This window comes from Pseudopipra pipra, chromosome 3 (genome assembly GCF_036250125.1).
Source record: "Pseudopipra pipra isolate bDixPip1 chromosome 3, bDixPip1.hap1, whole genome shotgun sequence".
In the NCBI taxonomy this organism is placed as follows: Eukaryota; Metazoa; Chordata; class Aves; order Passeriformes; family Pipridae; genus Pseudopipra; species Pseudopipra pipra.
Window position 1 is genome coordinate 37,830,453 of NC_087551.1, and position 27,486 is coordinate 37,857,938.

The 27,486-nt window shown below is 34.4% G+C and overlaps 1 protein-coding gene across 18 annotated transcripts in view; it reads left to right on the top strand.

Moving 5' to 3' along the window:
- RGS7 (regulator of G protein signaling 7) overlaps positions 1-27,486 on the top strand; it is a 265,193-nt gene that overhangs the window by 117,452 nt on the left and 120,255 nt on the right. For all 18 annotated transcript variants that reach the window (XM_064648708.1, XM_064648720.1, XM_064648709.1 and 15 more), the window contains one exon: positions 14,549-14,645. In XM_064648708.1, coding sequence (XP_064504778.1) covers positions 14,549-14,645 — 97 coding nt within the window. The remainder of the gene's footprint in view (positions 1-14,548; positions 14,646-27,486) is intronic.

The following is a 27,486-nucleotide window of genomic DNA, read 5'->3' on the forward strand; positions in this document are numbered from 1 at the left end:
TCAGTATCTTTTTATATTAACTCTCAACTTTCAAGAGTAGTTCTTATGAAAATAGGTATATAATATGTTTGAGATAATGCTAGAAGCACCATGGTCACTATATGGTGGAAACTACTTCAGAGCAAGGAATGATTGAAATGTAATGCCTGGGTTTGTCAGAATTCTTAATTTTTGTTGTAACAATCAGATCTGGGGTCCTTGACACCAGACTTCCCTAGACACCACTGTGAGAACTTCTGCCCAAAGGGGAATTTTATATCTTTAAATAAAGATTTCTTTTAAAATAGGTTTTAAGAGTACGTGCTAAGCTATCTATTATGGATGCAGAATTTCAGGAGGTGTTGCCAAATGTTATGAGACAGTGAATATTTTTGTAACTGCATTTTTCAGTATTAGAGTTTGAAGATCCTATTTCGTTATCTTTAAGTAGGATTTTGTACCAAGACATAAATCTTGGTAAGAGAGTGTATGATGACCATAAAATAAAATGCAAACTACACCATTTCAAAGGAGATAAAAAGAATATGAACATGGATCTTTCCTTTGTCCTGCTTGTGATTTCCTCCTCCCTTTCTGCTTTGTCTAACACATAAAAGCCATTTGAAACAATTACAGTGTATGAGTTATTTCTCATGTTTTTCTTGCAACATGATGTAGAGCAACAAGAAGTGATAATGTAATGATGGAACAAAGAGGCATGCAGTAAACAAATATGTCTCTAAACATGCTCCTTCAGAATAATGAACTTCTCAGTGATGTTTAATATATTAAATGCATTCAAGACATCAGCATCTGAGATGTTAAGTTAGTTGTCAGGGAGAACCATATAGAAATTAAGTTTTGCAGTTTTGTAGATGGCATGCAACCTCTTAAATTTGAGTTCTGGAACTTTATAAATAGTTTAGCTTTTCACAGAAAAGGAGGACATATGCTGTGGCAGTCATGAAGTAGTTAATATTTAGAAGCCCAGTGCCTAGAGATACTAGTATTTATTCCCTAAAATATCAAGGGAAGTGTCTTCACTCACTACACTAGGCTTTAATTCATGCCTCTGAGAAGACATGGGGTGGGAAAAAGTGTCATGACTGTAGCTTTCTGGAACTGAAAGAAACTCAAGTCTGTGGAAAATCTGAATGCTTTAATATTATCTAGCATTACAATGCTCCAACAAGTCAAAAGTGTTTAGAAAGTAATTTATTTAATGTTTTTTTCCTTAGCTGTGTCTCATATTTCTCAACCACTGGAGATTGCAATGATTTGCCAAATATCAGTTGGTAGCAAAGTGGAGAAGAAAACCGAGGATTTTCAAGTCCTTGTTAAGTGATTCCTCTGCTAAATGCAACTTGTTCAATTTTACCAAATACCAGAGGAATCTTAACACTGTTGATATGTTTAGGTATTTTACTTTTCTCCCACCTTATTTGAAACAATTAATCAGAACAGAGGGTTTACTGTATTTGTACTCAACATCTGCAGCCCCCTAATTTTTCCTGGATAAAGACTAGTTGTGTAATGTATTACCTCTTGTCAGCCAAGGTAGGAATCTGTGGTTTCTGCTTGGAAGATATAGGTACTTGCAGACTACCTCTATTTATTATATTTTAATTTATTATTGTGAGATCTCTTGCAGCGTAATTGCTCTCCATAGGAACATACGGATTTTTTTTAGCAAGAGTCTCATTTCTTCTAGCAATTATTCATATCTAATATATTTGTAGTGTGAGACGGGTCATTCTAAACGCTCCCTAGCAGAGATACAGGATTCCCTGAAGTAATGCTTTGATTGTTAAACCTTGTTACTTTCCCTCCTATAAACTGGTAAAACAAATAAACTGGTGATGGAAAAAAAGACTTCTTTCAAAAGGCTTGTGATTTTTCAAGTGAGAAATGGCTTTAATGCAATTAAGCTTTTCTGTTCTGAAAGTAACTCTCTATGAAAATTGTGATGTAGAGTTTCTAAGGCTCACATTAAAGCTTCCAGTTTGATCCAACTCGATCTAGTACAGAGATTTTGACTTTTCCAACTCTTCAAATTAACAAAGTACATATCAGCTGAGAGATTTGAGATTGAGTTGAGATGTTTTGTCCACCCCTATGGCTGACAGAAAGGTGTGTATGGCATACAGACTTCCAATATGCATTATATCATATATTCTGCTCACCATAACAAATAAATAGAATGAGCCTGTCCTTCTGGCAAAATAAAATTTGGCCAAAACCTAACATTTTTCAATTTTTTTCTGAAGAGTTATGCCTAATATTTTTCCGGATTAAGAAATATTTTCACAAATGGATTTCTGTGCTTTAATCCTGATTTGTTGTTGTTGTTGTTGTTTAATTTTAATTCACTTAAATCCATTTTCACTTTTTGTTTCTTAAGTTACGGTGTGTCTGATTTTAATATTGTCCTTCTCTCATTGCATACATATAATAGTATGTTTATATAATATCAATATAAACCAAACCTCTTTTTTTGACAAAAGAATATCTCCTTTCCCAATCATGTATCAGATAGACTAAAGAAATGGTTTTATAGCCATTTTGCACAATTTTCAGAGCTCACATATTTCAAATCTTTTAATGACTGCTGCCCTACTTCCTTGTGTGGCACAAACATAGTTTGACAATAAAGACATAGAATATTTCTAATCAAAAGGAAAATGACTACAAAGGAAAATAAAATGTAAATACTGTAAATGTCAAACTATGACTAAATTGGACAAGTACAGAACATTCAGACCTAATTTGTTTTAAAGTGTATTAATCATGAGAATTCAAAAGCTCTAGTGGTTTGATGGCAAAATAGCCTTTTTTGCTCTCTTTATCCTCAAGGAAATAAAAATATGGTTGGATTTTCTGTAAAAATATAACATGAATTCATAAGAAAAATTCATGTTTTTAAAAGCAGAGAAAAATTAAATAAGACAGAGGCAGACAGTCCGTTTTAAATTTCCTTAATTCCTTTAGAACAAGTCCAGTAGTGTTCTAGAGCTGATGTAATTGCTACATAGTATTGAAAGGAAGTATCACAAAATATGTTCTACTTTTCCTAATTATACTGCAACCAGCCAAAATATAAACTAGGAAATGTCACATTGAAATGGGATCCTATTTCAAAAAACATTGGAACGTACAGATTCTTCACTGTGTCACCCACCGTCTTTTGATATGTCAGTCCACTGGTTTTTAATGAGACTTAGGTATTTAGTTACTTCTATTTTCTTAGAAAATTTTCACCTTAAAGTTTACCAACTGTTTAAGTGCTTTGATAAATAAGGCTTTACTAAAATTGCTCCTGAGTCATTACATGGCAGAGGATCCTCGTGAAAGTACAGCAGTGTAGAGTGGGATTGAGAACAAACATACCCTTTTTGGTGGGTGGAGAAGGAAATCAGGTAACTTTACTTTTTTGAAAGATGAAGCCAAGAGGTCAATCTGTGTGTGTTCTGAGGTCACTATGTGCAATGGAATTAGGTGCAGATTGACCCTACTGTACTTTATCAAGGATTCCTTTTAAAAAAGCTCCTGGGAAAGCCTGCTTTGATTGAAGAATATGGCTAACTTAGCTTTGATTTTTAAACAAGGAACTTTCATTTCTGTTTTGTCCATTCATTGTGTAGAATAAAAAAACCCTTATCAAAATTCTGACTAACTCACTTATTCCAAATAACTGCTAAAGGAACCAATGTGCTACATTCTGTTAATCAAGTTCCTTTTGCTATGATATAAGTAATTTTTATCAGAATGCCAGAATTTTGCGAATGCCATAGAATCATTTACTCTTAGGATAACAAGATTTTAAATTTGTCTTAGATTCAGGCTTATATAGCTAGAATCCTATAGTGGAATAACTCTGGGGATGCTGAGAAATTATAAATCAAATAGCGGCAATTTTGACATTCTTTGCAAATTTCACTTATTTTAATTACTCTTTTTATTAATTATATGCCTCAGTAATAGATGACAGAAATACCTTTTTCAAATGAAAAAAGCTATTTGACACAAAATATTTTTAAAAATTTTGTTTCACAGCAAATACATTTTGTTTGGTTGGTTTTTTTCTGCATTCACATTAAAATATGTTTCAAAACTGTAAAACACAATGCAGAAAAAAAAAGAACTTTTACCTTCCACATAAACTCACCACAATATTTTTGATTTTTAAATGCAAGTAGAACTTATTTTTTATTTCTCCTTGCTGGATAAGAAGACCTATGACCAATTTTTCTTAAATTTTCTAATGTTCTGATGAGAAGCTTGACTAATCTGTATAGTCAATGAGAGGTGAAGAAATATTTCTTGACATGGAGAAATACATAATTTTTGTCACTGAAGGACAGGCTAATATTTGTCTGCTTTGCTTGTCTTACATAAACCTATAGTTTGCATTACAGTTCCTGAATTGCTACTAGCAAGAGTTATATGAGATATGTTTGTGTTTTAGCATGAAAATTACTACAGTGTGTGTCATGTTCTCAAGAGGAATAAAAAGATGATCAGGCCTGGAGCTTCTGCTGGCTCAAAGGGGAGATGATGATAAGATTTTTAATAAGGAGGGAAAACATACTGGTGTTATTGGAATGCTGGCAGCTAAATTTTTATGGAAAATGTTTTAAATGCTCTGTTTCATTTATTTCAGTACTCTTCTAGATATGTTCCTTTTTTTTTGCATAGGGAATGTACCATGATTGCATTTTCGGTGGACTTTTTCCATTCTTTATCTGTATCGTTCACTTGGCAGATCAGTAGTTCAGTACTTCTTTTGTTTTCCTTTCTTTTACATTTGACATGCTTTAAGAACTGACACAGCCAGAACGCACACAACTGTCTATTTTCTATCTATTCAGGTTAGGTAAAATAAAATACCTTTTTTCAAGTAAGTTGTGTAACAGAGGGTGAACAGACTACTGTGAAACCAATCCGTCATATAATGCTACAGTACCATATTACATCAGCAGCCTCTTTTTTTAAATGCCAAATAGAATTGACACTGAAAGCTTACCATACTGTAATGCAATGAAGAACAACTTTTTTATAAGAGCATAATTTAAAAGTCAGTGGCAAGAATCTGTTTTTATGGTTGCAGTTATGCTTCTGTATTTAATGGGATTTAATGCCTTGGAGCAATTTAAAGGACCAAGAGAACTAGAAATCTAGTTTTTATAAAATATCTCTGTTCTCTAGATGTTGAAGAAGTAGAAGACCACCTTGCCTCCTTCAGTTTTCCCCCTCCATAGGGCAGAGAGCAATGCAGAAGTCACCAAACTAATTAGGTTTTATCTTCATCCTTATATTGGTGAAACACTGCACGGGTTGCCCAGAGAGGTGGTGGATGCTCCATCCCTGGACACATCTAAGGTCAGGTTGGATGGGCCTGTGAGCACCCTGCATTAGTTGAAAGTGTCTCTGCTCATAGCAGGGGGTTTGGACTAGATGATCTTTGGAAGTTTGTTCCAACCCAAGCTATTCTATGATTCTATGATACCTCACAGTCATTTTCTAAATTATTATTCTATTTTCTTATAATTGTTTGCCCCGAAATGTTATTTCTGTCAATGTAATTTGAAAAATTTCTTATAATTACTTTTTCCCTCTTCAGTATTTGAAGGATGATGATATTGAACTTCTTTAAAAAGGTCTCCTCCTTGGTCAGCAGTAGCTGCTTCTGAAATGATTTGCTGCAGTGATGTGGCTTTGTAATGTTTGGGATCATCTGATGAGCAAGGAAAAGAGATTCCAACCAGACAACTTTAGATTTGAAACCATTAGTAACAGATGACACAAATAAGAAAGATGTACCAATTTAGAAAACATCTGGTTTTGAAGACTTTAGAATTAAATGACAATATGTTGGAGTCAGTGTAAGTATTCCACTGGGGAATGTCACTTTGTTTCAGGTAGATGAGTATATCATGGCTCTACTATAGCTAATATTTTTGTGAGTGTTTTCTGTGAAGGCAAAATATGCCAATATCTACATTTCGCCTTTGTTTCTGAGTTACCTATGTATAAGCTATCTTAATTCCTTATTTTGCATCTCCTGCAAAAAATGTCTGCATTTGTTTATTTCTTTTAATTTCAGCCTGCGTAGTGACCAGGCTACCAGACTTTGCTACTTCTTTTTTCTTTTTTTTTTTTTTCTCCTTTTTTTTTTTTTTTTCTTTTTTTTTTTCTTTTTTCTTTTTTCTTTTTTCTTTTTCCTGTTGAATTTTGTCATTTTATTTTTCTCCTTTTTGGGAAAAAATCCAAACATTTTGACCATTTTTGTAATATTGTTTTGAAAGGTCCATTTGGGTTCTCAGAGGTCAGGTTTCCAGATGAGCTTCTCTGTATCTAAAATATACAGAAGACTCCATTTTTAAGGTCAGGACTATCATATCATGAATGATCAGTACAACTTAGGAAATATCTTGACTTTGAGAGACTATATTTTAAAAATATGTATTTTGCCCAAGAAACATTCTAAGCTGGTAGCACAGCTTAGAAGTTTAAGTCATGACCTGACAGAATAATAAAATTTATTTATAGGTTTAGTTGCTTTAAAAAATTATATTTTTTGGAATGCAATATTCTTACAGAAATCCTACTATTAATAAAATTACTCTTTCACCAAGACCATCTTCATCAAGCTGTGTTTTTTTCCTTCTCAAGTACCCACAGTGATGCTTCCTTTTCCTCTGTCATTCCAACCAATGTTTCACACCTGTGATGGAAATAATGATTTTACTGAAAGCTGCAATGCAATTTCCCAAATTATCATTGACTTCAGTGGTCTTGAAGTTTCACCATCTGGATGGGGTTTTTTTAACTCCTTTGGATAAGCTTTCCCCAGTTTTGTTGTGCAACACTAGCATTCAAGTTTTGAGGAATTTGTATTTTTAATTGATTATAATAATAATGTTTATGTTCAAAAAACCCCCCAGATAATAAACTGAAATGTTATCTATAATTTAAACATGAAAACCATTCATTTAAAGTAGCAATATCAGTGCATAAACTTTTATGTTTTCTGTGTCTGATTGTGACATTTCCTAAATATCAAAAATGCTTCTTTGCTTGGAAAGGCTGGGGTAAAAATAAATTATGAAGTATTAATAGTATGAAACAATTTTAAAGCATACTTGAATTATTTTTCAAGTGTTTAATTTAAAAAAAATATAACTTTTTTCCCTTACTTAATATGTTTTTTGTTGTTTGAAATTGCATTTTCATGAGGGCCAGGAAGCTGGAGTTGCCAACTACCTGACTTTTTGTAGAGTTATTATAGCATTTTCTATAATCTTTTCTCAATTACAAAGATGAATCAGTATGATATATTCCTCTAAAATTATATGTTTTATCTGTAATGCCTGTTGAGTAGTTTTTAGAAACTACGTCAGTCTACTGATCACAGTCCAGCTGCATGGCATCAATATGCATTCAGTGAACAGGATGTATGTCCTGTGTATCTAGGTGTAGGGACCTTAGGTGAAACAAAATTTATCTACTTGAAAAAAATGGGAGTAATAGCTCATGAAGTGTTATAGATGTATTGACAGAATTATGATGTGCTAAATTCTCAAAATATATATTGACAGAAGCAAACTTGCACTATTTTTCTGAATTAGAATAAAGAACTTATAATTACTTATTAGCATCAGTTACTATCTGCAGAATATATTTTATGGTATCTCCAAGATTTTCCATTCAATATTGTACAGTTTTTATTTGCTGGGGATTAACCTTTATTCGATCTTTACCTAGGAATCACTGACAGCTGTAGCTTCTGAGCAGGCCACATGATTACAGGTTAATGACAGGAGTTTAAAGTATGCTTTTAAGTTGCCCTTCTTTATTAAGATAGGTGTAGGAATGAAAAGCACAAGAACTACTTGTATGAATTTTATTAAACTACAAGCACTTTTAAAATAAAATGATGGGTTTGTTGATTTAGCATTTTAGTTATGTAAATAAGACAAGAATATGCTTAAAATTATAATTTGAAGCCAATTCTAAATCAGAAAAGTGTGCAGAGCCTATCATATTGATGCAAACTCAGTAATGAACAGACAGGTTTGATGGTAGGGAGAAGCCCAGTGGGACTGTTCCTTTAATTCGGAAAAACTCAGGTTTCGAAAATAGTTGCACAAAATTGGCATTGATTTTCAAATTAATTAAAAATAGCCTAAATTATTCTTAATAAATGAAAAAGGTTTACACTCATTTAATGTAAGCACAGGCTGTTAGTGTGTATAGTACCACACTTGTTTTACAGCCAATCTGGAACATTACCTGTTGTATCTGACACAGTACGGCTAAAGAGGGCAAATAAATTTGAACCTTAAGTAGAAATTTAGATTGAAAACTACAAAGGAAGCTGTAAGACTGATGATAGCTATTGCTTCAATATAGACTTCTATGCTACATGTGAAAGCAGAACATCCTTGGTTCTCCACAGATATTCTGTTTAAGGCCAGAGAATGAACTGTTTGCTCATACCAGTGTCTTCATACTGTGGAAGGAAAGGAACATGAGCAGAGGTGCCAGCATCATAGGTATATGTAGAAAATTATGCTTTTCAAACTATCTGCATAGCATCTATTTAATATGATTGGAAACTTTTGCGTTGGTTTGTCATTTGTTTTTATGATGTCAAATAATTACTTCAGAAAATAGAGGCTCTGAAAAGAATGAGACCAGTAATTCTTGTATTCTTTTAATTAAGTTATTCTCTAATATAATGTTCATCAGAGAGTACTTAGGGTAGTTTCCTGTCTTGGTAGACCAGAGATGCAATACTGCTCTCTTATAGGAAATCCTGACTGGTTTTTTTTTTCAACAAGCTCAGAGACTTCGTGCATGACTATCATTAACAGTTTGGTTAATCTTGCATGTTTCAATCTCAACTTTTAGTGCTGTACTTTAGTCAAAAATCTAAATGTACTTTTCTGGACTGCCGAATGTTTTAAACTTGGGTTTCATCCCAAGTAAGAATGAAGAGTTGAAATAACCCAATTCTGCATTAAATTTAAAATGCTAAAATCTCTGATACAGAGATATTAAACCGTCTCTTTTTTACACACTTGATTTAGAAAAATGGTTGTCAGCACTCCTAAACTGAGATTATTTGTTTTAGTTTGGTGAGCAAAATATTTGATCAGGCAATCAGTTTGCCTGTATCTGTGCTTGTCAGTGCAGCCTCCTGGGATTTGTAGTTCCTGTATTTTGTGCTCTTTTCTTCTCAGTGATGCAGCCTAACTAGCTGAACAAAGACCCCTGTTTTGCTGATTTGGGCAGCTCTCAGGAGGCACTATGATGATTAAAGAAGGATATTGCAGTGATTGTTGGCATGTGTAGTCTGGGCAAAGAGCAGCTCACATGGGAAGACTAAGGCTCCTAAACTGAAACATTGATGGGGTAGTTAAGCCATTCATGTAAATATGAAAGTCTCAACAGAAAATTTGTAGTATAATTGACAGCATGCTAGAGAGAGCATAAGTAGTACAATGGGGTTTAAGAGGAGCACTGTTGAAAGGAAGAGCAGGTACAGGAAACTAATTACCAGTGTAATACTAATAAGTATACTACTAAGGTGAGAATCCATCTATCTATCTATCTATCTATCTGTCTATCTATCTAATCTTTTGCATGTGTTGGAAAACAGATACCTTGTAAGGAATGTTGCATCTTTCTCCTACTCTGCAGGTTTTGTTCAGCTCATGTTGCTTGATGTACCTCTATATGGCTAAGGAAACCTCCTGCAAACTTCTTGCCAGCTGCACTAACAACTTCAGACTCTGTAAAATGCTAAAGTAGCGAGGGAAAAAATGTCTAAGGAAGTAAGGAGGGGAAAAAAATCTCTAAGGAAACTTGTTGTATAGTGTGTAAGAAATCTTTACATACTGTAACTCTTTTTACTTCTTAATAAATTTGGATGAGGTTTGTAGTTAGTTCCACTGGGTTATTCCACCCCTGCATTTGTTTAAGAGGAAGAAGAAAGATTTTAGCAAAATTAAGAAAGTTGTAGTGTGGGTGAACCCCAGTACACTCAATGTAAGAGCAATCTCCTGTTCTGAGGTACGATACTGAGTACAAAATTATGCTCAGTTTCATTCTAATGTCCCTGGGTATATTCTTAATTCCCTGTCACTGAATTATTTTTTTTAGGAACAGAAATCAAATTGATATATCTGTATATGTCTGAGTGGGTCAAAGCTTCAAGTTTTACCATGTATCTCTTGAATTTCAGTTAATTCCAGACCAATTACTTTTTCTACTATTGGAATCCTTGTATCTAATGATCATCTTTATGTGGAATTGATCTAGACTCAATTTTACAGGAATAAAAAAATTGTTGTCCTGAACTTGCAAACCTTTTGCACTTTTGACTTTTCTTGTCTTTGAACTAATGAACCCCCCTACTTTTTAAGATGCAGCGATACTGAATTATGTTGAAAGTTGATTATTTTTGCAAGATGTGCAGATGGTTAGCAATGAAATTCATATTTAGATATAGAAATTTAAAGATCAGGATCTCTCCTCTCAGACCACATGGCACTGAAATCTAAGGAACCAGAAGAATTCTACTCCTAGGAGTTATATTCATTTCACCTAGCTATAAGTCGCTAAAGGATACCAATCTTGGTTTGCAGTCAAGACCTCCGCTGCCAATAATGGAGAAAGACAAATCCCTTTATGTAGGTGATGATTAAAGACAGAAGAGATGAATCATACCCCATATGGCAGAAGCCTGTTATGGTCATATTGAAGAAGAAAACCCTAATAAGAATAGTCCTTCAATGGACTCTTAGCAACACACATCAATGAGAACCATCACCTTTATTTCCCATTTGATAACTTTTAATCTCTTTTCCTCATGGTCAGATACTACTGACTTTGTGGGTGTGTTAGTTCTGTATGGGTTCTGCTCCTGGGGTAAGTCATGCATGCCTGCATGCCTAGCTCCCAGTGTATTTGGAGCAGAGTGAGTTGTTATTCAATGACTCCTGTAAGCTGTAGCCTTTCTATTACAGGATATTGCTATCTTCTTTTTTTTTGCTTCATTATAAGATGCTTTGTCACTGTTGTCATAGAGTTAGTCTTTGAAATAGATTTCACAGAGTCCTTAAATGTCAAGATGAGGCTTCAAATTATTTTCACAGGGAGACAAATGAAGTTTTAAATACTAATATTTTAAGTTTGTTCTGAGTTGCCAGTGCATTAGAAGGTTAGTGAGTTTTTGTCAGGGTTAGAATTGCCTCACTGGTAAATAAGTTGCACATATTTTGAAGAATACTTTTATTTAGAAAGGCTGTAGAATCTGTGATGCACTGGGAACTTCTTCCTAGCTACACTTCTCCTGTTAGTGATGTATAATGATGACCAAAAAGCTAAAAAGATGTGCTTATACAACTTCTTTTTTTCAAGTATATTGAGTTCAATTTGCAGAATGATCAGGAGGCAAATTATTTGTGGATTTTTTTCCTCTGAGTTCTTTGAGAATGTTTAGGGCTGAAAAAGATCCCATTGCAAGATCAGAGACAGTCAGGTTTAGCCAGGTAACAACATATGAAAAGAACTGTGAAAGTCTAATTCTGAGGTAAAATAAAGAAGTCTATATTTTACTTTTCAGTATCAGGTGACTCACAAGAAAACAGTGATACCTCAGAAAGGAAAATTATTACGTCAGGCAGCAGCATGTGTTTCCCAGATTAGGCTTCTTGAGCAAAATTAGATTAAGATTTTCTTTCATCTTTCTAATTAAACTGTTCTACCCTTTCATTGTCTTAGGTCATTTTTGATGAATGACTGAGAAGTGCCTTGACTGCTGCTTCCCAAATATAAGTAAATGAGATGTTTTTCAGTGGAAGAGATTATATATTTGCTGAATTTAAAGCAGCTAAAACAGAAATAGTCACTACATATATTGAAAGTTAAACTGTGCACCTGCATATGTTGGATTAGATAGTTTTGAATCTTTAATTGAAATTGTTTTTTGAAAGTTGCCCTTTGTTTTCTTGAGTTGTTATGTTTAAGATTTAAGATAATCACAAACCACAAGCAACTTCTTAGATTTCTGTACAAAAAGGGACAGAAAAATAAGAATTTTGTAGTCTAATATGTAACATGCAGAATCCCAGGTCAACTGTAACTAATTAGCCATATCTTGTGTTGTGTGTTGTTTCAGAACATTCCCACTCACTTAGGAAGTAATCTTTTTTCACTGAGTTAACCAGGTAGTACATAGTGATGCTGTCTGGAATGTGAGCTGCCTTTTGCACAGAGGGTATTCACTCCTGATACAGAACAATAATATAAGTTTGACGTGATGGGGAAGGTGTAATTTTGCAGTGCAGACATGCTAGAGCTCACTTTGTTGATCCAAACCAGAGAACTTTCCCAGAGCTGCAGTCCCTATCAGAGTTAGATTTTATACAGTTTAGAATAAATCCTGTCCACGAAGAAAGTTTAGGGAAGCATATGTGAATGTCACTTAACAATTCATTCCAGGTACCCTCAAAAGACTGATTACTGACAGCACTAACAATGCTGGGCATTAAATATTTGCACGTGTTCTTGAGCAAGTGGTAACTATATCTCTCCACCTCTAATACTGTGTTCCAAGTTCATGCCCTTTGTTTGTAGTAATCTTTATTATAATGCAAATATACCTTTATCATGTTGCCTTATGTATTGCCTTCTAAACTTTGTCCTAGTGTAACATACATTGCAGTTCTAGCAATATTCTTAAAAGCTTACTCTGCTCATGTGTGGAATTTATCATCAAATTTGATCAACGAAGATATTCACTTGAATTTGAGTGACTTCTTATTCATTTAATGAATAATGAATAATTCAATGACAGTTTACTAACTGAATTTAGAAGGGGTTGATACAAGCCTTCAGTTATTATATTTATAATAAACAAAGGGACAGACTCCATTTATAGGTAGTGTCAACAATTGTGTGAAGAAATTGTGTCAACAATTTCTTCAGAGATCTATTAATAGCCTTTTCTATTTAAATTATTAAATTCCATGTCAGATGAACATTGGTTCATTTCTTCTGTTACGTTTGCACATTGCTTAATTCTGAGCAATAGGCTCAGTTTTTCACATCTTACTAATAACAGCTACTTCTGTGTAATTTTTGGATTTGCATTCCTTGGGTTGTCAATGTATGATCCGTAAGTACATGGAGCATGAGAACCTCCAGACACTCTCTGTGTAAATGGGTTTTTCTTAAGCAGTTGCACTCATTGATTTTGGGTTTTTTCTCGGTATGGATTTTTGTTCTTTTTCCTACATACACTATGGGTGATCCCAAATGCTGTTCTGTTTTCTGGCTCTATACAACTCACTTATTGGGCCAGTTAATGCACAGCTGCACCCAATACTGCTTTGCTGTTTGCTAATGTGGGTCATCTGATTTCAGTGGAAAAAAGGTGCATGACAGAATTTTATCTGTTAGTCTGCTTCCACAACCCACCCCAGCCACAAACTTTAAATCAATTCTTTGGGAACCTATAAGAGCATAGAGGTGAGATAGAAAACTTTTTTAAGCTCTGACTAATAAAAGAGTATAAAATGCCCTATCACACAGAGTTTTTCATGTGGAGTATCTTGGTGATTTAATTAAAAATAGTTGTAATTAATTTTATCACAATTTCATTGAATATTTTGAGAAGTTAGATATTGAAAGAAAGAAAGAAAGAATGAAGTTGAAAATGTGTAAACTTCAATTATGAAATGATTGAAATTAAATAACCAAATGATTCCAAATATTTGTTGTGTTTTCCAGTAAAAGTAAAGTAAAAGGGCTTGCTATTTGTAGTTCACAGGAAAGTGAACCTTTGAGTTGGGTGTTATTTATAAAATATATGATCCAAATTAGCCTAAAAATTGAATTGGAAAAACTGAGCTAATATAAGAGTATATAAAAAAAAAATTAGTAAATCAGTCTTAAATATTTTTATACCCACTTCATTACTTGGAAAGAAATCTTGCGTTTCTGGCTCTGCTGTCTCCAAGGATGCAAAATTGCTTCATGCTGTATTTTTTTCCCCTTCTCTAAAGAAAAGAAGGAATTTTTACTTTGAACTTAAAAGCTCTATTTTTGTTTTGAACAGTCTATTTGAGAACGGTATCAGTCCCCTAGAAGTCTATATGTGTCTATTTTGTCTGTGCGTGTCTATTTTGCTTTTATATGTGGTACAATACCATTAATACAATCAAAAAATGAAGTTTTATATCCACCAATGATTTTTGACAACTTCTTTTGCCTACTTTAATTAAATATAACTTTAATTAAGTTGTTCTGCATTGCTATTTCTTTCTCAAGAGACTTTGAGTACATAATTTTTTTTACTCTTGTGCATGAATAAATTACTTGTAGTTTGTAGCCTGTTCAGTAAAAATATAGAATATAAGTTATAAGTTAAGAAAGAAATAGCAAGAGTGGCCCTGTCATTCTGAGAGATTAATCTGGGATTTCTTGGAGATTAATTTTAGGAAATAATTCTGGATTTCTTTATTCTTTCTTTCTTTCTTTTTTCCCTCTCTCTGTTTAGATGGAAGATGTCATAGCCCGTATGCAAGATGAGAAAAATGGGATTCCTATTCGCACAGTGAAAAGTTTTCTTTCCAAGATCCCCAGTGTCTTTTCTGGTAAGAGTCAAAGTGAATTTCATACTATTTTAAAGTTTTAACTCTACCTTATATAAGGGAATGCTCAAAGGGAAAACACTTTTAAATGTGCTGTGGGGAATTCACAGTCATCTGGTCTGGAGGAGACATCCCAGATCCTTTGAATAATTATAGAAATTTTTGATGTTTCTCTCAGATTGAAGTGGTCTTACACAAAGATATTTTTGTCCTGTAAATTAAGTGAAGGGAATACTTAATTCACTACAATAAGGCAATATTTCTTATTGCGGATCCGAATCTGTTTTTTAGCCAGTTTTCGTAGCAAGTATGAGTTTAGTGTATCGGCCAGTACATGAAGGTAAGAAATGCCATAGTAGCAGCACAAAAGAAAAATCATCACTGCACTCTACAACTGATACTGAAGAGGGGGTGTGATACTTATTACAACAGTCATGATCTGCTTTTGCAGCTGGTTGCCTGTCCCAGAGTAACTAAGACTGAGATGTCTATGGTGATTTGCATGACAGCTGTAATCTTTATAACTAATCCAAGTCAGTATTGTCATAGGCCCAAAAATCTGTCCATTTATTAATTAATTAGCGTATATTTTTTCAGGTATTTACATAATTTTACATCAATTTATGCATTATATATGTGGATATATACTCCAATGAGTATATGTGTGTGTGTATATATATGTATATCTCCATATATGTCCTTTGAAATAGATTACATTGTTTAACCTAATTTTTCCATATTCTAGTAAAAGTTGCAATTTTTGTAATGCAAAAGGTAATACTTATATAGGAAGTATTTACAGAGGTTTGTACTGTCCAGCACAGCAAGAAGAATTCTCTACTTTAATTTTCAACTTTTGGAATGATTTTGCTAGTGAGTAATTCTGTCACAAAGAAGGATAGAGTCTTAAGAGTGAACAAAATACCTTCATGATTTTAGAAATTACTTGTACTAAAACTAGCCTTTGAAGAATGGACCTTTATTTCCCATGAGTTAGTTCAGCATGGCATTATATTAAATAATCCACATTAATTTTTAATCTCTGCCTTACATTGTGGGCTATGGATTTCAAAATAGACAGACCAAAATATCTTTTCTTTTTTTTACTGGTATAGACATCATACTTTTAAAGATTATGTTAGAATATATGTACAGTAGTACATAGCAGTCACCAATGCAACACCTTTTCTATTTATGCACTAACTTTATTAATTGCAGAGGGAAAGAAAAATCATAGGAGAGTTCATTTTTTTCCCTTTGCAGATTTTCTACCTCAAATACCAGGGCTGTAATTTTTGCTAGACATGACTAGAAGCCCCATCAGAACAGTACAAATTTCATTTTAGTTAAATTGACATGCTTTCCTGTCAGTTCTCCACACTGAATGGAATCTGAAATACTCAAACTTTTGTGTGAGTAGCAGATTTCATTTAGTGTCTGAGGAGTTTGTGTTTATGTAGCAAACAAAACTTTTTGGCTTGAACTCAAAACTGTTGATTGCTAGGAAACACGGGAATATTGTTGTCTAAGGATCGTGATGATGATAGTGCAAATATATATGATAAAAGCTTGTACTGTTAATACCCACAAAAGTATCCATACAAAAATGACCAAAATGAGCATCAAAAGCAGATGCTCTCAAGTTAAAATATATATATATGTATTTATGTGCTCATATATATATGTGTGTGTGTGTATGTCTATGCATAAAAGCATGTCTTATAGGCAGCCATCTGTTCAGGATTATGTTCCATAAAAACCAGAGCTTTGCAACTGTTTGGGATTTTTTTGGTGGGGAGAAGCAAAATGGGTAGCTCTACCACAGTGAAATCATGTTCCTGCAAACACTTAGAAAAGATCTGTAAGAGTCCTTTGAACAATTTGTAAAAACTAAGGTTGTCCATAAATTGTCTGTAGGAATAGGGTCTTATGGAATAGCATTTTATGTTGCTATAGATTTATTTTTATTTTTTGTGTGCTTTTATTTCATAGTAGTTCTTCTTAAAACAGCAAGTGAGAACCGACTTGAAAGAGCAGTAACTTTTTTAATGCAAAATTACTGACCATATCTATTTAACGATGTGACTGCATTAGCAAAATCAGCCTGGGGAATGGTATTCGAATTTAGCAGAATGTTGTGATTATAATAAACAAAATGATGTGATTATACTATCTAATTTACTGAGTCATTCCTTAAATGTTTTCACAAGTAAAATATCCACACAGAGAAACATTTGCAATACAGATAATCCTCTATATGCTATGCACATTGTTGAGCTGCAGAAAAATATCATTCTAAGTTAAAGATTATTTCACTTTGTGAAATTTTGAAAATATGAGGAATCATTTTGCTTAATATTCCATATATTCATAGAGAGCAAATAAAAATTTGAAACTTTTAAGGCTCCAAGGAAAAATGGAGACAGGAGAGTTTACTCCTTTTATGTGAATATGCATTTAGAAGTACAAAAGAAGGGTTACTGTTGTTGTCTCCATTCATTTAAAATGTTTTGGAGGAGTGAAGAAGATATTTTATATAGACATCTTGCTGGTCAGCAATAATAATTGCGTGAAGATTGACATGATGATTCCTTATTAGCACTGATTAGAGTATTAGCAATAAAGAGAAGGCAATTTGCCTGGCCCGTGGTTCACCATTAGACCTGAAAATGGATAAAAAAAGACTTACTTGAAATGATGAATGTAGGGAGTATGCAATATGAATCACAGAGAATAGAATGAGCTCTAAAATATAATTTTTATTTTTACTAAGGAGAGATACGAAGCAAATGCCAAAGTTTTGCTACTCACTTTGAAGGAGAAAGAAGCATTCAGAGTTTTCCAACAAAGCACTGCAATAGTTGAGCTTTTGTTTTGGCAGTCTTTGTGGGGGGTGGTGGGTTAGTCAGTATTAGTATGAAAGTTTCATAAGCTAATCATAACGTGAATATTTCATTAAAATGATATAGTGATACAGTGGTGTCTTATGGTCATTATGGAATATCAGTGTGATGCTTTATTAAAGTATGTAATACTTGGATATGCTTGATACTGAATAAAATCTGTGGAGAATGTGTCAGTTGAGTGGTGTGTAAGCTTGAGTGCGTAACACTAGCACTTTTATTGAAGGGGTAGGGAGAACTATGAGAAATGTAAGTTCAGTTTAAGAATGGAAACAGAGACATGAGCATTTGAGAAAAACATGTTCTTACTAGTTATTACTGGCTGTTTCTGATGCATGGCTCAATAATTTTGGAAAGTAGTCACAGCTTGAACCAACAAAAATAGGAGAAGGAGATCAGTAGAAAGGTTTTTTTTCATGTCTCCTTCTGAGTTAGAGAGAGAAAAATGGAAACGTTAATTTACCTTTCCCTGGAAAATATAATCCATTAAAGTCTTTAGTTTTTTCTCATTCCTGTATGTGAAGCTGATATTGTGTCTTTTTCATAAAGACATTATGTTTTCCCATTTTTTAGAAAGATTATTGTCATCATATCTAATTTTTATTAAATGTTTTTTCCGATCTCAGAAAATGCTTATTTCTCTTTTACCCGGGAAATCATGAAGATATTGGAATATTCCACTTTGATTAGCAAATGAATTAATATGGTCATTATTTACCAGTTTTTGTTTGTAGTCTGCTTGGTAAAAAATAAATAATTTATGCGCTTAAACATAAAAAAATGCTGCCAAAAGCAGAACAGCAGTCTCAGTAGCCTGGTCAGATATAGTGAGAGACTCCAGAAGAAAGCAGTGTCATAGTAGCTCATCCCACTCGCAGTTCACAGGTGGGTGAGCCCAAGGGATGAGTCACAGGGGCTACTTACATTAGTACTGCTTGTTATATAGAAGGAGGCAGCAAAAAATGAAGATCAATACAGTGGGAATTGGATGACTCAGGGGACTAATAACAAGAAAGGGAGTTTCATATGTCATTAGTTTTGATCTTCCCCATATGAGCAATGAGTTGATAGCATCTGATGACTTCTCAGTGCTGCATGTGAAATCAGTTGATAAGTTTATCCACTTCAGTACGGGAGATCACCTATCTGAAACACAATATGAAAGAGAAAGCTCTACTACTTAGTTTGAGAGAAAAGTGTACAGTTACACAAAAAGTGTAACACTTCAGTCATCTTCAATCATACCTTTTGAGCAAAGTAACATTGCATTAGAGGTAAATAAAAGGAGTTCTAAATTTCCATTTTTTATAGATTTTCCAGAATAAATTAACCATGTGGGAGAAGCTAGGATTCCCATCTCCCAAGTCTCAAATTTTATGGGCCTTGTTTTTTCCTTCAGTGTCTCCCTTGTTGGGTCAATGACAGTTTCCTACTTTCTTGTTCTATCTATTCCTTCATCTCTCTTTTCTTGCATTCTCCTAAAGTATAATTTAATAGTAGAGTTATTGCTGATTTCTTTATGCCAAATCAGCCTCTTATTATTTGTAAACAGAGCCTTCAGTGTTAAAACTGCAAGCTCACTGCCTTTATGAGGTTCCAGTCTTAGTAAAACGCTTTGATGAAAATCTTGCTGTCAGTTCATGAAAGACACAAGCTGGATAATTCATTCTCCTGTGCCCCTTCAGATGGGCAGATGTGAGCAGGGACTTGCTATCTTCACAGTTTCACTTTTCAAATCAGAATTTTGAGAACAAAAAGTTAATAATCCTCTATTCCCAAATGAGTAGTTGGTTTGAAGTTATACAATGAGTCTCTCTTGTGTGTCGTTTCCATTCATCACTTTGTCAGAGTGAATGATCTGCATTCAAATGCTCATGATCTTGTGGGAGTGGATATTTTCAAGAAGACTGGTTCTCTTATTTGTTGATATCATGTTCATGATTTTTCGAGTCAGTAGAATATATTGACTGAATGGACATACAGTCATTTCCAAGTAATGAGATAATTAACTGATTAATGAGTTTTTTACAGAGTTTATGTTCTTTACAGAAAGTCAAAGTGGATATTTGAGTGCTGTCTACATCCCCTCACCTCTTGTTTCTGTTTGTTTTCCTGTCTTGGCCTCCTGACTTGGCCAGAGAAGGGTGCTGTTAAGCTGCTTAAAACTTGACAGAACTTCAGTATTTTATGGAAAATGAGCTTTGTAACAGCATTGCAGTTTGGAAGCTCAGAATGAGCAAGCTGTGGTGGGCTGGGATCAAATAAGAGCTAAATGCTGTTCAGAAAGAAATGAAGAACTGTTTCCAGTAGGTAGTTCCAACCTCCCTGCCATGGGCAGGGACAGCTTCCTCTAGACCAGGTTGCTCCAAGCCCCATCCAACCTGGCCTCAAACACTTCCAGGGATAGGACATCCAAAACTTATCGAGGCAGCCTGTTCCAAGATGATTTTGCACTCCATTTTCATTTTAAGGCATGTGCTAATATCAGACCTTTGATAAATTACTGTCAGAATGAAAAGCTTTTCAAAATGTGAAGATATATTTGTTAATTATTTTAAACAGAACAAAAAATACTAATTTAAAAGTTGCTTCTTCCTAACCAAACATCAACAAAAAATTTGTATTCTTATGTTTATCTTTCAATTCATTGGCGATTGCCATTGGGAGCATTAATAAAAGGACAGAAATAAAGTGAAAAAAGTCTGAGGCAATTTTGCAAAATGGGCCTAGGAAACTGAAATATACTGAAAACCCATTGAAAAGTCTTTGGAAATAATCTGTGTGCAAAACATTCGTCATAAATGTCCATTCCCTTAAAATCAATAGATATGAAAAACTTATTTTCACAGATATTTGCAAAATAATTAGGTATAGAAGTCATGCACTGATGGGAAAAAATTTTAATAGTTACTGCCTTGTTGTGAGATGGGAGATTGCTGATGACATTAACCTTCTTTATGGTTTGTCCACATGAGGTGCATATCTTGAATTAGATGACCCCCTGTTTCCCTATCACATGCTTCCTCCCAAATACATGTTTCCAGAGAATTATCTCTGGGCCTTGTTGATGATCACTAAAATTTTTTTCCTAACTTTTCCTTCTATATTGTTTTATAATGAAAACACTTCCCTTCCTTTTCTAGATCTTCTTCCTAATCTCTGCACATGTAAGATATTGACAGTGTTTTAAGTGGAAGAGGACTGCACCTTTGAAGTGTGAGAACTTTTCAAATGAGTATGGAAAAACCTATTGCATTCATTAGGGCCAAAAATGCACCTAGGTTGCCACCCTTGACACCCAGTCTCTGGACACTGGATATGTAACATTCATGGAAAATGTGAGGTGAAAAGGGAGCCCTGAACCAGTCTCACATCAGCCAGAACTTATCAGGAATCCTGCAATCTATCACACCTTCATTTTAAGCACTTTACCCTTTTTTACCTTTTTTTTTCTGTCGTTAACACCAGTTAATAATTGTGTTTTGCTGGTTTTCTATCAGCAATGAGTAGTACTTACAGAAAACAGAGAAAATAGCCCCCTCCAACACACATACAAAAATAAGTAGCATGAATATTTGTGCCATATGTATTTGCCCATGGAGACAGTGCATAATATATCAGCTTAACAGAAACCCTCTTAAGCTGATATAAGAGGCATCTGTAGTAGTGATAAGTTAGCTGAAATCTGCTATGTGCATAAAACCTTGTAGGAAGAGAAGACTAGATTATGTCTAAAGAAGAGCAAATGTACGTAAATATATTCAGTAGTTCTATGAAAATGGTTTTCCTTCCTGTCTATCTCTTGGAAATCTCTTAGAAAAAAAATACTGTTGATGTAGCAATGATAAGAACTAGTGGAATAAGTACCAGTGAGAATTTTCTGGGGACCTGTATTTTAAGTAATTGTATTAATTAGGAAAGACATAGCAAAGTAAACTACTTGACTCCACCACTTTATGAGGTATTTCTGTGTTCACAAAGCTGTTTGTTTAAATCACATTGGATTGTTTTCAGAGAGTGATTTGAGGCAGTCAGAAGAGGAGTGTTTTCTGAGAGGATGGGGTTGGTACTCTGCTGTCACTAATTTCTGAGACAGGAGGGAAATTTGGTGCTCATGTTAAGAATGGGGAGAGGAAGTGTATATAGCTGAACATAAATGAAGTCCCATCATGGAGTCTTTTTGAATGTTTGTAGCGCTTCTACCACAATGTGAAATCTGTTTTATGCTATGTTTGTTAAATAGTCTCTGGAAACTATTTCAGAAATGAACATCCACTGGGACAGAAGGAAGAGAAACCCAGTCTGGTCCCTCTTAAGACAGAATGCTTGAGCACAAAAAGTATCTGCTGTCTTGCCAAAAAATCAAAAGTTTGTAGTAGTACCTGGGATTTTTAAGTGTCAGTTTGTATGAGCATAATGTAATTCTAAAGCCAGGAATGTATGTTAGCAGGTTTGTGCCCTAAATATATTGTCAGTTAGAATGGAATAGAATAATTAGAGAAAATCTGCATACAGGGATGTAGTTAAGCAGGTACTGTAATTGTTTTATAAGCAGAGATGATAGATAATATTACAATTACATTTTGGAGTACACCTGTTGAAAAATAGCTCATTTTGTGACTTTTCAAGCAAGATAATTTATTTCTGGTTCAGTTTTATCTTTTTAGTAAATAATATTCTATCTTATTGTCTTTAAATCTACCAATATAAAGTTTTTTGGAATACTTAAATGAACTGCATGCAAAGAGAAAGTGGTTCTGTATTTGCAGGTTTCAATCTTCCATTTTTACAGACAAATAGGTATAGTTGGCCAGCAGTTAAAATAATCAAACTAAGTAAAATCATTCCCTGGAGAGTATGTCCCTTAAGCAAGAAATCAAGTTAGCAGGGTTTATAAGATTACTTGTGATTTACCTCCTAATTCTGTTTGTTCCAGCTACAAGGAGAAAGACTTTGCCATTGCACTTGCATCAGAAGACTGCAGACTTGTTTTTGTGAAAGGACATCATGGCATAAATTCTAATAATTGTTAATTGTTTGTACTTCTGTTGTTACTGAAGTTGCCCATGGACTGGTTTTGCGTGGTGCTATTATCAAACAGTGTATGCGTACTTTATGATAACAAATGTCTCCGTAAGATCAGGATTTTCCTCTTTAGTGGGATGTCATTTGATGACCCCCATCTCACTGCCACTTAGTTACACTCAGTCTAACTTTGCCTTACTAGGAGCTAGTGTGCATCTGGATTGTCTGGAACTTTTTTTCTTGAGCATTTGCCTGATATAGGCCTATCTGCATGTTTATTTCAGCTTGGCTGTGTTTATTGAGGTGACTGATCATGACACAGACTGAGCAGTCCATTTTATCTGTGTAGTGTGTCTGCATGCATGAAATTTCTATTTGTTAAGAATGTTTTGAAGCAGAATAGTAAGATCTGAATTTTCATTTCTCAGTTGTTACTGCATGTTGGGAGCCAGCTCTCTGAAAAAAAACAACAAAAAAATTATTAAGGAATCTTTCTTTAGAGCTGACAGAGCTGGCAAGACATTCCTCACCACTAAAATAATTTTCCTCCTGACTTAGGACAAGAAGCGAAATTCTCAGCTTTCTATGAAGCAAAACTGTCATATTTTAATTATATATATGTATATATATTCCAGAGCATAATGGAGAGTTTCTTTTTGGAAAACATTATAAATGGGACACTTAAGACTTCTAAAAAACTTCAGCTGCAACAAACAGGTTTTCCATAAATCCCGCTTTTGGACATTGAAAATGTCCTGAAGAAGTTCCACTAGTATTTTCTGCCAGCTGTGTTCCTGACAAAAAGTAAGATACATCAAATTAGAAAGTCACCCACATGGGAAGCAAAGATAATTTCATGCAGCTTACTGTGATTGACAATCTATCACTACCCAGATAAGTGGACCATTGATAGTAATTTATTTTCCACAAATTCTCAAAATAATTTTAAATGGAATCAAGAACAATTTGTTAACAGGAAATAAGAGTGTTCAAATGTGCAATGAGTGTTATTACAATGCTGCACACATTTGACACAGCCTATTATAGGTTTCAAAATAAAGGTCAATAATCTACTTTCTAGCCTACACAGTTTGAGAGCGAGCCTTGATGTTACAAAAAAGCATGTAAGCTGGCAGGAGTTACCATGTTTTCTATTATCCCAGCCCCGCAGACTAAGTAGTCCCTGAGGCCAGAGGATGTTGGCAGCTTTGAAGGCACAAAGCCCAACATTCCTGCTGTGCACCTTGCCATTTTGCTTCCCACACAGCATCTGTCTCTTTTTGCCTTAGGGAGGGAAGACCTCAGTGGGGATGCTCTTGATTTACTTGTTTCTCCTGTTAGGGAAGATCAGTGGAGTACGTGCTGCTCACCTGTGCTGCTTTCCGGACCACAGTAGGAAATGGGCAGAGCTGTTGTAGCGGGTACCGGGAAGTCAGGAGGTGCAGGCTGGTGAGTTTGCTGTCTGAGGAACAGAGCAGAAACCCAGGATTCTTCAGGAATCCAGGTAGATGGCACAAAGAAATTACTTAAAGAGTCTTTACTTATTGGTAGGAAGGAGGACACAGACATCACAATCACTTGGTTAATGGAGCCAAACTAATTGGAAAACATTGAGAACATTTAAAAAACCCCCAAAAACCCAAACCCACCACAAAGAACCAACCAACCAACTGAACAAACAAATAAAACCAAAAAAAGAAGAAAAGAAAATTAATATTAATCTCATTTTGCCATATGCACATTTTGTAAGATAATATATTTTATTATAAGGCCTGGTAGTGCTTGAGTGTAGCAGAAGAGGAGTGGAGCTGATGGGTACTTGATGAGTGTTTCACTGTTAGAATAATGGAATGTCTGTGAAGGATTTGAGTTCTTGCTAAGAATTTGGTTCCATACTATCATAAGAAAAACACCAGATGTGGGGTATTAGCAGCAGACAATTCAACCTCCGTGGGCTTTCCTGAAATATTAGCTTTTTGAAGGATTTTGAAAAAATTTTTTGAAAGTAAAAAAAAACCATTATGAAAATAGTATATTTTTTTTACAGACCTACCTACAGGAAATTGTATAAACTTTTTGTACAACAGCTATATGTGTAGTTTTGATATACAAATATCAAAAAGGTTTAAGCATTTCAGGGATTTAATATACCCATTTGGATATCAATGTAGCCACAAAGGCATGCAAATATTCCTTTTGTGCATTCAGTTGTCACAAATTGTGTAGGAGTTAGCCATTCAAAACTGCTGCACAGCTTTCTGACTTGGGTTCTGTATACGTAATAGGCTTGTGGAAAATACTGAGAAGGTTGTCAATGATTAGGTGGGGGATTTTTTTGCGTTTTTTTTTTTCAGAGCCAAATACCAAATTAATATGTGCATGTGAGGACCTCATAGATACCAGTACCCCATGTGCTTGGCTGATACCAGAAATTTTGCCCTTCAAGCTTTTATAATAAACTGTGAGATAACTAAAATGTGGAAATACTTTATAGATCTATAGACCTGTTGCCTTTTTGTAAAGACTATATTCTTGTAAATTTTGGACTTACTTGTTATGGGAAGAAAAGCCTACAGATCTTAGAGGAAGTATACAGTAAAATGCACAGTTGTTGACCAAACTCTTTCTAGAACAGGAAATGTGTTGTAAATAGAGAAAAGGCAGTGGGCCAAACTTGCCCGTTAATGATTTGTTTACATAAATTCCCCTTTCAGTTTTTCTTCACAAATTTTTACCCTCTCCTCATTGTTCTAGTTGCTTTAATAAGTAATAATTTCAAGTTGAATTCTTCCATACTCTTCAGAGAAAAAGACTTCTTTGTTCTCTATTCACCTGTTTTCTGAGTAGTAGTATTTTTGTGTTTCTACTATCTGAGTTCTACAGGTGGGTGTTTTTAAACAATTTTATCAAGTCCTTTCCTACTTACAAAAGCATCTATTCAATAGAAAAAATCAGAATCTGTGTTTATGAAAGGTGGAGGTAGAGTGACTCATCTTTTTGGCTTTTGTGGCTGGGGTCAAATACTGTATTTAGACCCTGCATGTTATCTACATCTTTTCAGATTGTTGATGTATCAGCTAAAAAATTTATTGTGGGTTCTAAAATGACAAGCCATGAAGACATAGTTACAATGGTCAGCACTTGCAGGTGGACTCCATCTGTTCTGCTTGGGCAATGAGTTGGTTGCTCTGGACTCGAAATAAGTAGAAAATATTGTTCTGTTAAAGAACATCATGTTAATCAAGCAGGATTTGAGGCTAATCTTGATTTTGTGTCATGCTTACATGGAAGCTTCTGGCAGGCAGGATGTCCCCAAACTGGGGACCATTTAAAGGCCAGTAATTGAGTCTATTTCCCAGAAAATGAATGCAAAACTGGTCATAGTAGAAATTCACTCTTCTAGGATGGTTGCTGCAAGTAAATAGAAGAATGCAGCTTGTCTCACTTTTTTCTCTGGGTCTTAAAAATACATTTGTTCATACTTAAGAAGCAAAAAACCAATCAAGCAAAAAAACAATCAAACAAAAAACCATCCAACAAGTGGGAAGTGCATCTTTCTCCGTGTTTTGGTCATAGCTCATTACTCCTTTGGGCAACCATGTAAGGGACAGGGAACACAGCTCCAGCAAGCAGTGGTATGCTGTTGAACTACAGAGTAGGTACAATTCAGCAGTGGTTGTCCTGAGCTCTGTAATGTATGTATGAATTAGATGGTCTAATATATTGTTTAATTTCATGCAAAGTAGCTGAGATCTAGGACATTGCTTATAAATTTCCTCTGCAATGAATTAAAGGAATTCTGTAATTTAGTCTCAATTAGTAAAACTCTCCTCCTATTATTCTAAGGCATGATATGCCATGTTCAATCCTACCAGTCACCTAGTTGGTTTTGGATTTAGTCTGATATAATTACACTTTTGATTATGCTTAAGCCTGTTATTTCTAATAATTAATGACAGGATGTAAAATTAAAAAAAGCATTTGAAGAATTTTCTATGGACACAGTTATATTAAAATGGAATTGCATATTAGTCAGAGGAAGACCTTATAGGGCAGCTGATAAGCTATGAAACAAGCTACTGTAGTAGGCTGGGGTAAACCATTTTCAGTGAAATACTAAAACTGAGAATAAATTGAACATCAAATACTGTTTCAAAATTGATTTTAGTAGAACCAAGAGAAATTGAGAAATAAAATAAATTGAGAGAAAAATTTAAGTTAGCATACTATTTGGAAAGCCCCAACAGAGAAATGGAGGACCACCTGCATTTTAGAACGGGGAAAAGGACTTGTGAACTCTCAGTTCCAGTGAAGGATTGCAACAAACTTCTGAACAGGAAGTGAGTTGGGAAGAAAGAAAGCACCATTAAAGCTTTTTAATGATAGAGGGAACAGCATTACCAGGCTCTGCTAGTTTAAAGGTTCCAAAGTGCTTGAAGATATATGCTTTTTGATCAAAGGCATTGCATATTTTTGGTAACAGTTTTTGTTTGGATTATTTGGGAATGGCCATTATTCATTTAGACATCAGAAAATAGGAAAAGCCTTCATCAGTGTACGTAAATTATTAAATGTGGAATGAGTCATGACTTGTGGAAGAAGCAGAATTTTAGGGAGAAAGTGTATCTTAAGTTTTGAGTGATGTGAGTTTTGAAGGGCTTTTATGTCCTAAATAAGGCTACTTGAATTATGGCTATCCAGGATGAGGTGTGTGTGTGTACACATTGTCTTTATTCTCTGTGGTAATCTTATTATTTTATAAGAATTACCTATCTCCTTAAGTTGCTTTGGAAGAGAATCCAAGACATGCATACTGTTATCCAGTTACACCTGAACTTGTGTTTTAAAATATAATATTCTATTGAATACTCTGTGACTGATTTCAACTGAAAACTTACTGCTTGATAGCTGAAAAA